This window comes from Athene noctua, chromosome 3, assembly GCF_965140245.1.
Source record: "Athene noctua chromosome 3, bAthNoc1.hap1.1, whole genome shotgun sequence".
Lineage (NCBI taxonomy): Eukaryota > Metazoa > Chordata > Aves > Strigiformes > Strigidae > Athene > Athene noctua.
Genome location: NC_134039.1, coordinates 50908822 through 50925569, shown reverse-complemented (window position 1 = coordinate 50925569; position 16748 = coordinate 50908822). Strand labels below are relative to the sequence as shown.

At 35.3% G+C, this 16748-nt stretch overlaps 1 protein-coding gene across 4 annotated transcripts in view; it reads left to right on the top strand.

The window, feature by feature from the left end:
• Window positions 1-16295, top strand: part of MON2 (MON2 homolog, regulator of endosome-to-Golgi trafficking) — an 83682-nt gene extending 67387 nt beyond the window's left edge. For all 4 annotated transcript variants that reach the window (XM_074902973.1, XM_074902972.1, XM_074902971.1 and 1 more), the window contains 6 exons: window positions 306-496; window positions 8599-8659; window positions 9844-9967; window positions 10805-11012; window positions 11821-11903; window positions 13723-16295. In XM_074902973.1, the coding sequence (XP_074759074.1) occupies window positions 306-496; window positions 8599-8659; window positions 9844-9967; window positions 10805-11012; window positions 11821-11903; window positions 13723-13886 (831 nt within the window). In that variant the 3' untranslated portion in view covers window positions 13887-16295. The remainder of the gene's footprint in view (window positions 1-305; window positions 497-8598; window positions 8660-9843; window positions 9968-10804; window positions 11013-11820; window positions 11904-13722) is intronic.
• The last annotated feature ends 453 nt before the right edge of the window (window positions 16296-16748 follow it).

Sequence of the window (16748 nt, the reverse complement as noted above, 5' to 3'; positions counted from 1 at the left end):
TGTCAGTCTTAGCAGAAATGGTGGATGGCAATACAGAAACAGAAAATAGTATGGAATTTCATAGTGGAATTGGTAATGGATTAACTCTGTCTTCTAACCTTGTACTCGGCAACAGACCTGTGCTTTAGTCAGCTGTTATATGGTAAATCAACTTTATATTTTTAAAAAGAGCAACATATACCAGCAGAAAAGGTAGGGATATGTACTGTCATCTGTGATGATGTCTGCCAAGATCTGCATAAACCTGTTATATTCTCAGATTTTTCTGAGCAACTATAAATTTTCTTTTAACATTCATTTTGCAGACACTAAGGATACCTCTTAGTCTGAAATATTCCTGTCCTTCTGAAAGCACATGGAAGCTAGCCGTTTCCTCTCTTCTCAAAGTTCTCTCTATTGGACTACCTGTTGCAAGGCAGCATGCATCTTCTGGAAAATTTGACAGTATGTGGCCAGAGCTAGCGAATACTTTTGAAGACTTTTTATTCACCAAAAGGTAAGCACAATAGCATGATTTTCTTTTTTTTTTAACTGGCAAATATTGGTAAGTAAGTTGTACAGTAAATGTATCAGTAGAGTTTATTAAAAATAGCCTTATCATTAGAGATACTTGTTATCTGGAAATTATTTTAATAAATGAAGGAAAAAAGGTAACCAGTCTGTCTACTTCAAAAAGGTACACTATTAGAAAGTAGTAAAAAAAAAAAAAAATCATTCAAAAGGTGAAATGTCAGAGCAAGAGCGAGCTCAGCTGCCCTCTGAGTAGAACGCATACCCTTTCTGAGCAGGCCAAGGAATTTCTGGATGGACTCCCAAGGACGATTACTATAGATTTGACAAAGAGTTACTGATGTGTACTCAATTTGCTTCTTTTTTTCACTTTGAACAGAATTGCAACAGTAATTATTTTTTTTTTTTAGTTAAGGTAAACACCATTAGCCATATATGTATGTCCTTGAGTTCCATCTTGAAATATTCCACTTACTATGAATTTTGGAAAATTATTTCTTACATTGCTGTTCACTTAGAAGCCCATAGTTATCTTGCATTTGTTTCTACCCAAGATAAACTGACTACACCTTAATAATTAACCATGCTTTTTAATACTTCGTGAATAGTATAGCTAAATATTCAGATTTATAACTAGACAGACAGGCAAATGTGTAAGTACATGATAATCTCTCAAGAATGGAAGTCTGTAGATGTGGCTGGGTTGAGAAAGTCCAGAAGTGAAAAATAACAACCATCTGAGACAATCTGATCTATTAGTTTGTTCAATTGAAAGAATACGTCATTAGCAAGACTGGCAAGTCTTCAGAATATGGTAAAAGATTGCTCCAGAGAAGAATTTTTATTGTCCCTTGAGAATGGGTGAAAATTTATTTCAGTACAGCAAATATTATCTAGGTTAAACATTAAGGAAACCTTTTACTGAAAGGGAGGTTAGATACTGCGGAAGATTCCTTAGGAGCAGTATGTAATTTCCATCCTATATGAACATCTGTGGGTAAGCATCTTTTAGGTGTAGTTTAAGTATATCTAATAGTGTTTCAGATTAAAGGACAACGTGGAATATGAAAAATTTAATTCCCTGATTTTCTGTGTTTATGCTGATTTCAATAACGAATTAATCTTTCTTTTTAATAGAAAACAGTAGGGTTCTTCTGTACCTAACACTAATATGCTGTGTATTTTTTGTGTGTATAGTTTTCAAACACACAAAAATCAGCAACCAAACACAGCTGTATTTACTAACGATGAATAAATAGCAGCTTGCCCAAAACAGACAAGAACTAAATACCAACGAAACTTAATTTTAGAGACACATCCATTAGTGAAAACATTTGTAATAATGAATGGGTTTGGAATTTCATCAATAGGGTTACATGACAACTGAATGAAAAAAACTTTCTTTTGCATGTACTTCAAACAAATACTGTTAAGTAGGAGGACCTTAAAATAAAAAAAGCGCATCAAGACTTCATAAAAGACACTTTAATCATCCAAGTTTGTGTTTTTATGCTTCACAGTTTCTTTAATTTGAAATAGTCCTTGCAGTATCTTGTTTAGTTTTGTTTTCAGCTGTGGTTAGTAGTCCTCTGTGGTTAGTAGTCCTGCTTCCATTCTGAGACAGGCAGTCCAGATCAGCTAACATCCTATAATCAATATCATTGTTGGGTTTACAAAATCAAAATTAAGGTTTTTCAGGTTATTGTAGGAAAATGTATATTCACTTAGCAGTTACTTTGGGAATATGTACTACTACTTGCTATAAATGAATTATTCCTAAATATCTGCAAAACAGATGAAACATACCTATTTTGCATGTTTTTAGCTGACCCAGACTGGGTATTAATTGTTCATAAAGCCAGGGAAGTAAGATTATCACAAATTTTCAATGTAATTCAAGATAATCCACTATCATTGGCATGACCTTTCTGACCAAATATGTTGTTTGTTTTTCTTAATTTACAGTGAGTGATTTATACTTTTCTTGAAAGTTGTTCCAACCATAGAAATCCCATCTTAACATGTTGCTTGCTAGAAACAATCACTGTTGGCGTTAATTCTAATAGCTTTTGCCAGCTGTCGTACATGGGTGAATATTGTCTGGAGGTAGAGGAAAAATAGTACTTCTGTGATTTATTTATGACGCCCTAAAACTTGTATGTCTTTGCTTAAGTCTGGTTTTGCCTCTTTAGAGACCAGAGTGTATTCTATAATTTTACAAACAAAATGTGTTTTAGGAATCAGCATTTTCATCAGAATGAAAGATGTTCTCTCACTTAGAAGCTTTTAGGTTCAAAATAATTTAAAATATTAAAAGTAGGCTGGTGGTTTATAGAACATAATGGCTACAGCAGGATAATTTGTCCTGTTCTTGTCATAAATGGCCATTATCATTACTCTTCCAGGCTTGTTATGAGTGAATGATTTTGCTTATATAGTTGTACATTGTATGGCTATTGAGCGTCTGGTTATGGTTGGGGTTTTTTTGCCCCCCTAATGTCTATCTTTTTTTAAATAGCAGTTTGTCTTCCCAAGTGCATGGTTCTTCTACTTAACAGTGCTTAGTAGCTTTAGGGTAGATAGCCTTTCTGTTCCCTCTATCAGTCTGAGTCTTGTGGTCCTCATAAAAGTTAAAGCTAAGAAGGAATACATCTGCCTCATGCCAGTAGTCAGGACTATGAGTAATAGCAGTCATTTCTCCTTTTCTTCATCCTCTTCCTCCTCCTCCCCACAATGCTCCTGAAGCGTGCCTCTCTCGCTGTGATACAAGGAGGGCCCTAGAGATAGCTATGGAAGTTCTCCACGTTGAGGTAATTCTCTTCTGATTTCCTTTGGTTAAGTCCTGCACTTCTGTGCAAGATACTGTGAAACTAGCCTGGGCAAGTAGGACAACCTGTTCCTTTTGTGTTAAAATTTTCTAAATTGTGTCTTTTAGTGGATTGTAATTGCAGTATAGTCAGTCTCTTACATTTGTAGTTGTTCCATTTCGAAGTGTAAATAGAATTCAGAATTTTAAAATTTACTGTGTTCTTTCAATATTTTTTTTCGTTGTGATAGTTCTTCTAGAAAATACACGTTAATTGTAGTGGTGTCATATTCCATAGTGATTTGGGAGAATCTCTTCACTGTTTTGAAAGTAACAGCTAAAATGTATGGCTGAATTGAGGTGCATGTCAACCTTCAGATTATAGGAGAAGGCAATGGGAATTTATTTTCCTTTTCAACTGTTCATGTTGGTTCTTTATTTTAGGGTAGTTAGGTAGTATAGTTAGTATAAAAACTGTTTTTCATGTGTTCCCTGATCTATTTATATTAACAGTGAGTTGTGTTTTTTCAAACTTTTGGTAGTACTTGGATTTTTGTCTGCATTGCCAAAATCAATTAACCAAGCCACAGATGAGAAGATAAGAGCACCCTCTGCTCTTAGTTAGATTAGTGACTGTAAACTTAACTTGGTTTTAGTGACCCGGCTAACCATAACTGTGTCTTACTGTGACTCAGTCAACCCTGGTGGCTTTCCAACTTGCAAATATGCAGTGCAGGACAGGGGGTTTATTAAGTCAGGTGCAGAAGTGTACAAATCTGGCTGCACTGCTGAAGATCAGCATGGAATGAAAAGGTTCTGGAGCACAAAAAATTTGGAAAATGCAATTCAGAGATACCACAAGGGGCTGTTGGTGAGACAGAGTAACAGCACTACTGCATTAACTGGCTTTTTATCGTTATCCAACACATCACTCCATGTGACAGGAATACAGTTAGATATATTCAGTTAGATCTGAATATGGTTAGAACTGAAAATTTACTTTCTTATGCCTGCATTCTGTAATTTTTTTGAAGCTCTGTTTAAAGGAAACCGAAACGTTTTGTCACAAAGAAACTTACTTTTCTTCCTTCACTCCTGTATACCTTTTCATACTCCACACTTTCCACTATTTAAACTACATGTTCCATGCTATTATCTATCCTAGCTTCATGCAAAGCTAGGTAAATATCTTCAATTTGTACCTTCTCTTCAAACCATTATTCTTCAAAGCTGACTTAGCACTGCTGGGGTCATTCTAAATTTGAAACGTCCACATCTGCAGTCAGCCCTTCTAGCAACACTGCATAACATATTTGCTAGTTTTTCCCTTCAGCTTTGTTCTTTAAAATATCCCAGTGCATATTGTCTCATTTTTGTATGCACATTCTCCAAGTGTCTACCTGACTGAGGATAGAGTAGAAAGATAAAACTTTTTCTATTTCACTGATGTTCTAAATTTGTAATCAACATTTTAATCATTTTTCTAGTCTAACTCACAATTCTTCTAATCACTGTGGTCCTAGAAATCACATGTGTAGATAGTGTAATATTGCTTCTACCAGTGAAACTGAGTTGGCTTTGGTTAGGCAAGAGGTCACTGTAGTTAGAACCCTTAAACTAAAGTTCTGTAAATCTCTCTGTTTTAACATAGTGAACTTCCCCTCCATGGTCTTGTCTCTAGCTTTTGGACAGGAACAGATTTCAGGCCAGCTACAGGGCTGAAAGAGAGGAGATACTCATTGATGTTTAAAAAGTACAAAGCACAGCAGAAATGGTCTCTACAGTTTTGTACATCAAGAAATTTCAAATATAGCCAAAAGAGCCCAGGTAAATGAAAATGGAAAATGTTACTGTCATAGAGAATTAACAACTTCCAAGCAATAAGTTTTGGGTTGTTTTTTTTTCTTTTTAAAAGCAAGCTACAGCTGAGGAGGCTCAACAATCTTGATTTTTATTATAAATCAAAATGACATTTAAAAATTAATACATTTCTTGTAAATTAATTTACACAACTGTCTTCTAGTAAGAGGCTGGTCTGTTTATTATTTTATATCGTTCTTCTTTCTCAGAGGCTTTCATGGAAGCATGTCAAGCTATTATATAAAATAAAACTCAACAAATGTGTGTATATATAATTTACCAGAGCAGAAGTCTGTGCTCGCATGAGGGAATTAAATCAATACTCTCAAAAAAAGATGCTTCAGAGCAGAGTGCTGCTGTGCACAGCAGGACTCTGGGTGGCTGTTAGCTCTTTGTTGTTAGGCTCTAAAGCCCTCCCTAGACAGTGGGCAGCATCTGGGAGCTCTGTACCTAGGAAAACCTTTACATAGCAACAGTCTGCATTGCACTGCCTCTTATCTTCCCCTGCTCTTGACCCTTCTGGTACAGTTTTTGCTGTATTGCATCAGACCAGCACAGTTTTGGGCCCCTAGATAGATGTTTCATATAAACACCTTACAAAAATCTATTTACTTGAGAGTAATTTGCTACTTGAACAAGTGTGTAGCGTAACTGTAGCATATATGAAAAATGAGATATGGATGACTGGACAGAAAGGTCTTAATACTTCTTTAAAATAAACTTCAGCTCAGAAAGTCAATCAGTCAAATTAGGAAGTGTCAGAATGAAAGCTTTCCACATATTTCAACATGACCTGAATTTGTAGGCAAATTTGAAGGTTTTGAATAGTTAACTTTATATATTACAGAAGGTACTGACTGAACAGCTACTCAGTATTTTATTTTATTCTTTATTTTCAACATATAACTCTAAAATTCCTGACTGCCTAACACAGAAACCAATAATAAATACAGTATTTCATATTTTCTTCTTTGGGTTTTTTTCTAGTCATACATGTAACACTTGAGTGTTTCACAGACAGTGGTGAAGTTACCTACATAAATTCCCTTTGAGGAAGGGAGATAGATTTATTTCCAAGCAGGAACATTAGTACATACTGTCATAATTGTCAAAACTGAAAATTAGCTGTAGGTGTGCAGACTGAACTTCAGGTCTCTCATGCTAAGCACCCAGAAGATGGGGGGGAAAAAAGCCTGTCTTGGAAAAATCTTACTTGATTTGGTCAGCATCATATAGGAGCACTGGGAAAGAACAAAATACCTGTTAGTTAAACTAACCAGATTTGAATGAGATTTAGAAGCCTCCAGAGTTCTTAAATCTTCGTTAAAATTGGCAGTGGAGTGGAGAAGACAGGCCCAGATGAGTACCCTTATGAGGACAAGGGAGTACAGGTCCACAGTTGTACATTTGGCAGCTGCCTTGCCAGTGAGCATGTTCTGAACTACCCACCTTGTCTCTTGTTTCCTGCGGAGGGATGTGAGGTGCGGAAAAGCTGGGGGCTGGGGAGGGAGTTTGGAAATAAGCCAAAGGATGCCAGTCTGCTTGTCACTACAATACTGCACTGATTCCTCTGCTTACAGAACAGCTTTGTTCTTTGTTCAGTCCAGAGCTCTGTTTTCCTTGCATCTGCCTGTTCTGCCATAAATTAGGCAGGGAATGTTGTGGCAGGTTGACCCTATCGTTTTCCTTCCTTCTCAGCAGTGACCATCCTGTGTACTTTTTCAGATGGTTTCTCTGGAGAAAAAAAAAAAAAAAAAAAGTATTATCTAATTTAGGATGCATCGTAACACACAAGTATACACAATAGCAGCAAGTTGAAGTACCACAGGCAATCTTAATTCCAGTATTTCTAACCATTCCTTTCAAGTTGCCAAATTTCCAAACTGTTCCTCAGCTTGAAGATATTATCATTATTTTAAAAAAGGATGCCTAAAAAGAGTGCAAGGTGACCACAGAGTGATATTTTCATTATATGCTCCTTCAGCCTTCCCATTTACATAGGTCGAAAAGTTCTTGTACCACAGGTTGTCATTGGCTCATAATTGATTTTACTTCTAATAATTTCACTAACTGTATGTTGAATCTGTGTAGATCTTAGCACACAATCCTATGATTATGGGATTATAAGCAAGATATTTCTGAGTTTAACTGTTGTGTGAACTACCTTCTTTGATTCCCAGAGTGCAGTAGAAGCAGATCTGTAAAGCAGTTCATGAGGACCCATCACGCAGAGAGTGCTCACTTTAGGTGTTTTATTTCAGAGTAGTTCTAGTCTGGCTTCCTGCCATGCAAGCATCTGTGAGAGCTTGGAGTACATTTTTTGGCTTAGTTTCATTGAAAATTAAGCCAGTGCTATGCACGTGTAAGACCAGACATGAACCAAGGCTTATAAACAGGGATGTCTAAAAGTTTAACTTGAAAAGCCCTTTGTCTGATCCAAACTAAAACAGTGATGTAGGCACATCAGCTGAAGTAGTTGATTGCTGTCTAAGTAGGAGGCCTTTGCTCTTTCTATCCTGCTGAGGAACGTGGCCCAATAACTCAGCAGGAGCATAATCCAACAGAGGAAAGGGATTTGAACTCATTGAACCGGTAGACCACTAAGTACAAGGAAGGACTCTATAAATGAGATAAAACTTCACCAGAGAAAACAGCATAACCAATGACTGGCATAAAATTTCCAATGAAAAGATACAAGATTTCCAAATTTACAAGCAGGTAAGGTAGGATCTTGTAAAGTGTTGGGTAATTTTCAAGGTTCAATCACTTATGGACAGTTCATCTGTAAATAAATTTTGATATACAGGGGAAGAACTGTAGAAGGGTGTGAATCTCTTCAAAATTTTTGTCTGTAAAATGGATTGGTCTCCATAAAATTCATTAAGAATAAGAACAGATATATCATTTCAGTTATCAAGGAAAAAGACAAAGTAATGTCCCATTAATGAAGAGTGTGTTTCATTAATGCAGAGGAAAATCTAAAATAAAAATTAGGGATTTTTACAGATGTACTGCTGAAAATTAAGTCTCTATCTTGCATAGTGGGAGGAAAAAGTAAAATGTAATAAACTCTGATCCCCTGATGATACCTTCACAGACTTGTCTAAACAGATATTGTGACTTTTGCACATATAAGACAAGAAAGATTACTTTGAGATGCATACGAAAAATGGTGTTGGTGATGCAAGTCCTTAATCAGGTCCATCAGTTGTAAATCTTCAATTTTAGTGTTTTACTATTTTTTTTCCTTTGAATCATTTTTATCATCCTTAGTCGTAAGATTTTAGTCTAAAATGTTAATCATTACCATATAATAGTACAGACTTGGTGCATGTAATAACTTCAAATGTAATGCATTTTCTCATACTTATCTCCTTACACGTTGTGAATTTAAAAGTATAACATAGTATGTTTATTTTTAGTACACCTCCTGATAATCTCTCAATTCAAGAATTTCAGAAGAATGAGAGTATTGATGTTGAGGTAAGGAGACTGTAACAAATATACTGTTGAATGTAACTGATAGTGACATTCAGAGATTGCATTTGGTTCTGAAATAATTTTTTGAGAAGTTACCCATTTAATGTTTTTTCTGTGATACTGTTCTCCTTTTGGAAAACAAGACAGGAAATTCATAGGCTCAGAATTTGGCTACTTCAGCGTTAAGCAAAAAGTAGGAAGCAGCATGCCAAAAACTACTTCTTGTCCACTCAGGTTCAAAACAGCGTGAAGCGATAAACCAGAATATGTTTCTGCCTCTAATCCGTTACCTAATTCTTACTTATTATGTTGCTGCCAAGCAATTACACAGGTAATTGTAAACCATGGAGGAAGTTGACAATTAAACCTGAAGTGAATGCTTTCTGTGTTGAGGGGAGGGGATTCTTCAGCAATGACATTGTTGCCCTCCAGATATGTTCTCAATACTGAAAAGCTTGTGCATAAATGAAGAAATAATATCTTGTTTGTGCAGTACAGAAACCACTGTAATTGTAAAAGAGATCATGTATGGTTGGATAAGGCTGAAGCAAATTAAGAGATGATGATACTTGGGATGAACAGGGACTGGTCCCCTTTCACTCCAGGACAAAGAGGTGCAGCAGACTAGGGATTAGGGGTACAAAGGAAGAGGAGTTGCAGAAAAGACATGGCAGCATCTGTGGGTTTGATCGCCTGTGAAAAGAGCTAAACTCACTTTGTTCCTGAACAAGAGCATCAAGTCCAAGGATAGAAATAATTTCAGTTAATGTGCATTGCCTTAAGCTCGTTTAGATAATTAACTCACTTGTTCTGCTTTGCTGATGTCACATTGTAAACATGGGATACATGTGTCAATGTTATAGTGAGAATATTGAATTGGGTGGAGGGAGAGGGAGATTCCTAATGTTAGATCTTCTCTTTTCAAAACCATAAATTCAGTTTGAAGAATGCCAGTGGAAAACTGAGCGATAACTGCTTCAGAAATTCTGACAAGTTGGGGGGGAAGTTTATTATTTCAAGTTGTGTTACATGCAAGACCACAATTTTTGGACATATCTGCAAATTTTAAAAGCTTAACATTGGAAGATACTATGAAGTTTCATTAGGCACGTCTCTCGTTTAATGTTTCTGTCTTCTTCATTCTAGAATTACAGAAAACCAATATAAATATATTTAATTTATTTTAGGTGGTACAGCTTATCAGCACGGAGATACTACCATATGCTAATTTTATTCCTAAGGAGTTTGTTGGTCAGATAATGACTATGCTCAATAAAGGCTCAATACATTCTCAGTCATCCTCCTTTACAGGTATCGTACCTGAATGACAAAAGATACAGCATTTAAATATACTAGAAAGTAATAAAAATGTTGAGACTACTTACTGCGATAAAGACTTGAAGTTCCATGGCATGTATTCAGTATAGACTGTTTGATATCCAACTTGTTTTTATAAACTGGATTTTATTTCATGGACGTTGCCGAGCATTCCTTGCAATTTTTAAAAAAATTATTTCCATCTTGGTCAGTATCATATATAATATTGTATTTGTGTTACTTTATATTTATACTTTCTACCTAGTTTGTTTTGCATTGTGCTATCTGAAATCGTTCTAACAATAATTTCAGACAATTGTGAGACAGACATTGTATCCTGTTCTTAAAAGCTAAATGACCTTAGTGTAACTATATGGTGTACCTAACCAGATACGTTATCTGGTTAAGAGATGGCTTTTCTGGTTAAGAAGAAACATTTACAGTTTTTTGAGAAAGTTGAAAAAAATGGACATAAGCAATTCAGAGAAATATTTGGATTGTACAGTACCAAATATTAGTATTCATGATACAGAACTGGGGTTGCTGTTTGTTTTTTTTTTTTTTTTTTAAATTGATTTAATATATTTTATTATTAAAGCAATGTCAGGTAGGTGGCAATGTTATGTATGTTATCTTTTATTTTTGAAACTATTGTGATTGTTACACAGTCACCTTAGAATGTAGTTTTAATATTTGTTCTTATCACTTAATATTTTTTAATACTAGGGGAGGAATAATCGTATGGCAAAATACAGTAAACTGATTGAAATGCAACATTTAGTGTATTGGCATGCACACTGCACAATTAAATATGACATTTTACTTTCACAGAAGCCGAAATAGATATTCGAATGAGAGAGGAGTTTTCTAAGGTGTGTTTTGAAACGCTGCTCCAGTTTTCATTCAGTAATAAAGTCACAACTCCTCAGGAAGGCTACATCTCTAGAATGGCACTTTCTGTGCTCCTGAAAAGGTCACAGGATGTATTGCATCGCTACATAGAAGATGAGAGGTTGAGTGGCAAATGTCCTCTTCCACGGTATGTATGTTGTCTTTAGGAAGTGAAAGGTATTACCAGTACTTTATGAGAAGAAGGTTGCATTCAAAATATCACTCAATCATTTAAAAAAATACTGGGGGGTGGGGGTGGGTGAATTTTAAAGCCATGGAAATGTTTGTAGGGAGGACATTTCAAAGAAAATGTTGATACCAGTTTTTTGTTGAAAAAGCTTTAAATAATAATGATTGTATTCAGTGCTTTTACGTAGGCAATAGGAATGTAACTTAGTAACTAACATTTTCTGTTAGTGCGACAATATTTCTCATACCTATAACATAATATTTCTGATTTCCCCTTATTTCCAGTCTAAATTGAGAAATACAGTCTCCTGAAAAATAAGATAAAATATCCAAACAGTCACATTGTGAAGCATCACTCAAGTAGTTGTCTTGAAACAGAAAAATTGACTGGAGTACCAGGAAATTATTTAAAATGGGAACTTACTTAAATATCACTTAACTTTTGAAGGTTTTGATGATGAATGATGAAGTTGGATTATTTTCATGTTACAGTTAATCATGTACATGAGTATTTTCAGATTGAGATGTGTATGCCGTACTGTTTCCAGTATCAAATTTAAAGCTATCCTAGCTGAGAGACAACAGCAACGATGGTGGGGAAGTTAAAGACAAATTACAGCCTTAATCTCTCTCTATTTTTTTTTTTTTGTAGACTTCATTGCTCTGTTTCCATTACATGTTTTTTAAATGTTGTGTAAGTTTCATAGAAAACTTATATTCCTGAGACAGAAATGAGTAGTTGACTGTTTGCATTTTTCCCTTTGTAGGCAACAAGTAACAGAAATCATATTTGTTTTAAAAGCTGTCAGTACTCTCATAGATTCACTTAAAAAAACTCAACCGGAAAATGGTAAGTTATTGTTAAACAACATGGTTCTAAACAAGGTAACATTTTATCTGCCACAAAGACATATTTATCCTATCCTGTAGTAATTTTCACACAGATTTGAAAGAAGTGTAATGCGTAAGATTTGGTATTTTGTATAATTCTGTGTATATGCAGGTGGCAGGTAGACTGAAAGAAACCCTACAAAGTTTTTCCAGTATACCTAAAAGTATAAGGTCCTAAGATATATTTAATAAAATAGAAAACTTCAATTTACAGTGTCTTTTATTAGATAGAGCTTGGTGTCTTCTAAAAATAAACAAACAGAAAAACTTCTGTAAAATGTTAATAGAATTCTTTAATATATGTGGTCCTGCCTACATCCTTTTTTCTTCTTGTGATACCTTTATAGGTTGCTATGTATCAACATTCACATAGGTGCGTTCTGCAATTAAAGGGGTGTACAAGTGAAACGCATGGGCAGGGTTCTTGCTTTCCTTATCTTTCTGCTTTAGTACTTCCTGTCCCCTGTACTGAGAAAGATGTCTTAGTTCATTGATGTAAAGGGTTGACAGGTGTATCTGGGGGCCTGAATTAAATGGAAGACCTTAACTTCATTTATAATCATGTGTCCTGTTCTTCCAGTAAACTGCACCTATTCTATGCATAGAGAATTCCCACCAGAAAACTTAGTCACGAGTCTTAGTTGAATCAGCTGTATTGGACTCTGCAACTCTGACAGAATTGCACATACAACACTTCCCTCTACGTCCCTGCTTTTTGATATTATGAGGAACAGAAAAAGCCTTTTCAATCCTCAAAACAAACAAACCAGCCTTTCCAGAAAGGTTTCATGAAAGAGGCAGCACCTCACTTGCAGCATCACTGAGCAGCCAGATTTATGATCATGTGGTTTCCAAGGCTGATGGCAAGAGGCTGCTAGGGCAGAACTATGCCAGGATACATAAAGACTTTTGGCAAACCCTGAAGGCAACTGAAGTGCTATTTTGGTGGGCCTCTCTTAGAGGGGTACAACAGCCAATTCAGCTGGACTGTTTCCCACATCCCTCTTCCTGCAATGAGAGAAATTTTTCACCTGGTCCATATATGGCAGTGGTTGCCAAACCTCCTGCATATTTTCTTTTGAAGACAACCACAGGACAAATTAGTCCCACTTTACTCCTACTTCGTCTAGCTTTTAATAATTTTATTTCTTTAAGAAAACAATGTCATCTGAAATCAGGGTTTTGCTGTTTATTGAAAACTGAGCTAAAACAGAGCTAAGCAGGGAAGTGACATAATAAATAAAATTCATGCTACAATGTTTAATTTCCCTTGTTGGACTAACAAACTTTACCATGGATATTTTGCTGTCTTGGCCCAGTGTTTCTCCCTCTGCTTTCTATAGCTCTTGTAATCTGGAATGATTTGAAATTAATAGAAGGCCTCAAGTTTCCAAAAGTGAAATGTGCATCCAATTAAATTTTCTGTCAATAGCTGAGAAAAGTAGACAGAAAATGTATGCATATTACAGATTTCATAAAAGTATTATCTTCAATTTGTCAGTTCTTCATCCAGAAAACACAGTGAATGACTCATATGTAGAAACACAGGTGTGTATCACAATTTTATTATATCCCATCTGGCTTCCAGCTGCTGTTGCAAAAGAAAATCCTACATCCTATCTGAGAGCCCTATACAAATGTCATAGTGTCTATATAGCACTAAGTACCTATATTTAGGTACCTGAATGTGCCCTTATTTATACAGGTACTGATAAAATCTGTTGTAAGAATTTGGACAGTAGTAAGTGATGCAGTCTGGTTTTTTTTCTTCATTGCAGTTGATGCTAACACATGGGCACAAGTTATTGCCTTGTACCCGACTTTAGTAGAATGTATCACCTGCTCGTCCTCGGAAGTGTGCTCTGCTCTGAAAGAGGCACTGGTTCCCTTTAAGGACTTCATGCATCCACCAGCATCCAAGGTACAGAATGGAGAGTCTTGACCCCATAAAACATTTTTTTTATTCTTGAAGGAAAAAAGGTATCCAAAAATGTTTGTTCCCAGGTGAAGTTTCTCTGAGGAAATCTCTTGTGACTAGTACTTTGGCAACCAGTGCTGACTGCCTTTTAACTGTACTAACAGGAGCTCAGTAATTCATGAATACAGGTTAGATCTCAAAGGTTCCAGAGTGCGTAGCAGTGCAAACCTGTAATAAATTTAACTGAATAGTTGGAATCATTTATAATCTAATGTACTTGCTACAGTATCTTGAAGTGGTGATTGAAAAGTGGGCTTATGTACAGCTTGTTGTGTATGTGTTAATGATGTAATTAAAAATATTTCAATTCAGTCAGATTTATTAGGCTGGTGTTTTGCACCCTTTTTTTGAAGTACAAATTGTACTAAAATTTTATGCAAGATGGTACTGTAACATTCCATATATCTGTAACCAGCCTTTGTAAACAAAGGGAACTGATATACTTGTGTGTATAATAAATGGTACAGTTCTGTATAAAATAGTTGCATTTATTATTTAAATTCTTTTTAAAATATTGATAATGTTAAATGCTTGAAAATGTATTTATTATAAGTTGTATGCTTGCATTTTTACTTACAGTTCCACCTTCTAAATTGCCAGATATGCTTATTCATATCTGACCATGTTGTTAGTTTTTGCTTAATTGAATGTATCTTCTCTGTGGCCACTGGACATCTAACAAACAGTCATATGACAAAAAATTTCAGCAAGCAGTCAGTAGTCTGCTGATCTCAAACTTCAAAGTAGCTGACCTGAAATAAGTTTGAATATGCAGAAATTCACTGTAGCACTTCAACACTACCATACCTCACTTCATAATATATTTGTTTCAAGATGTCTGTTCCTACTCAACTCCTCTTAGCTGCAGCCTTGCTTTAAAAAAAACAAAACCAAAAACAAACAACAAAAAACCCCACACATACTTGGGGGATGTTAGCCTTTTTTCACCTTCTTGGCAGGTATTACAGTGTTTGAATCATGACTCAAGAAAGGTGATTTCAAATATCTGAAATACTTGGCTGTAATATTTGGTTCAGAAATTTTAAGCGTTTTGTTTTGTAATGTCTTTTCAACCCAAACAAATTGTTCTAATCTTTTAATTATAAACTGTGTCTGATATAAAACCATGAGGAGTGTATTTTTGGAAGATAGTTACTCATTTGGAAGTACAGTAAAATTTCTCATTAAGTAAATGTGAATTTGTTTCACATAATACACAATTGAAGCAACACAATTTTAATAGTATTGTTTAAAAAGTTTTTGACATAGCACTTAAACTCTTATTTAATTATGATTTCAATGATGTTTCACCTGTATTCACAGATTCTTAACCTGTGATGTGAAAGCACAAAAGCCAAATGTAAAAAAAACCCCAACCAACCAAACTAAAAAAACCCAAAACCAACAAACTGAAAAAGACAGGTGCCTTTCTATGGACTTCAGAATTTCAGAGCTTACCTTTAGGTTTTTGTTCCTTAAAGTCTTTTGGAGATATTAAAGAGATTATCATGCATAAGAAATGGTATTATATTTGTTTGCTTTACACTTTCCTGGCTAAAGGGACGTTAACTGGTACATGTGAATAGATGTAAAAGTTGTAGGAGCTTCAAGTTGAAGGTGTGAGAAACTGGTCAGGGTTAGAAATACCCTTCATGAATAATGTTATGCAAGCATGGCTTTGAACAGCCTGCTTCCGTAAGACTCCAGTTTATGGCCCTTTTTTAAAAATGTTGTGTTTCAAAGTACAGTAAATATTAAAGAGGCTTCAAGACCTTGAATGTTTCTCTGTGCCCAGAATTGTATGGAACTTAATCATCAAGCGTGGATAGTTTTTGGAGAACACAGTTTACATTAAGGAAACAAATGATTCTCATTAATAGAATTTATGTCAAAATAGCTTCTTTGGAGGAGCAGTTCCAGTATACTGCAGAACTGGGTTCCATGTACAGATACCAGCATTATCTATACTCTGAAAGTAAAAACCTGGCAACTGCTCTCCTAATTAGTGGAAGATAAGTCAAGGTCTATGAGGTGATTAAAGAAACAAAGTGTAGAACAGGAAGGAAGGGTATTAATTTGGTTTAGAATATATTAACCAGAATTTCTGGAAGGAGTGTGCAGACCAAACTGTGGGTGAGTTTGTTTCTCGTGAGTTCCTATTTGGCTTTTCAGTGATAACATGGATGTCCAATGAGGCAAATCTTTCAGCTTTATCTGTGTTTTAAAAAGGGGCTGTATAAGTCTTTCCTGACTCTAGAGCTGAGACTACTTTACCACATAATGGACATTAATCTTCAAAAGGTTTTGAAATAAACTACCAATGATCTAACTTTCCTTCCTTTCCTCATAATTACAAAACTAGTATCTGTGCTATTTGAGGCATGTTTTGGATATGAAAGCTGAGGTTGACCATATTCAAACAACTTTCTTGTATTTTGTATAAATACTTTCAGAACTAAAACCAAAGCTACTTAGTTTAGAAGACTGTTTTCACTGACTAATTTTGTCTGGTCATAATTATTCCCTTTAGTGGGACTTCTTGTCCAGCACTCAAATATTTCTTCTAAATTGAAGTATCAATTTCTTTTTTCCATTTGTACTTTTTTCAAAATATTCTTAGACTTCTTTGATGCAAACAGCAGTTTTGAAAATTTAAATTTCACATTTTTACATGTTTCTAGCAAGGTAAATCTTGTTCCTTAAGAAACATAATTTCATTTAACGTTACCTATTGAGTAGGTTCATGTCCAAGTTCTTTTCAAGTCTGTAGGGTTGCTTAGTCATGAGAAGTAAAACGTGGACATTTTCAGGATTGGGGTCGGCATT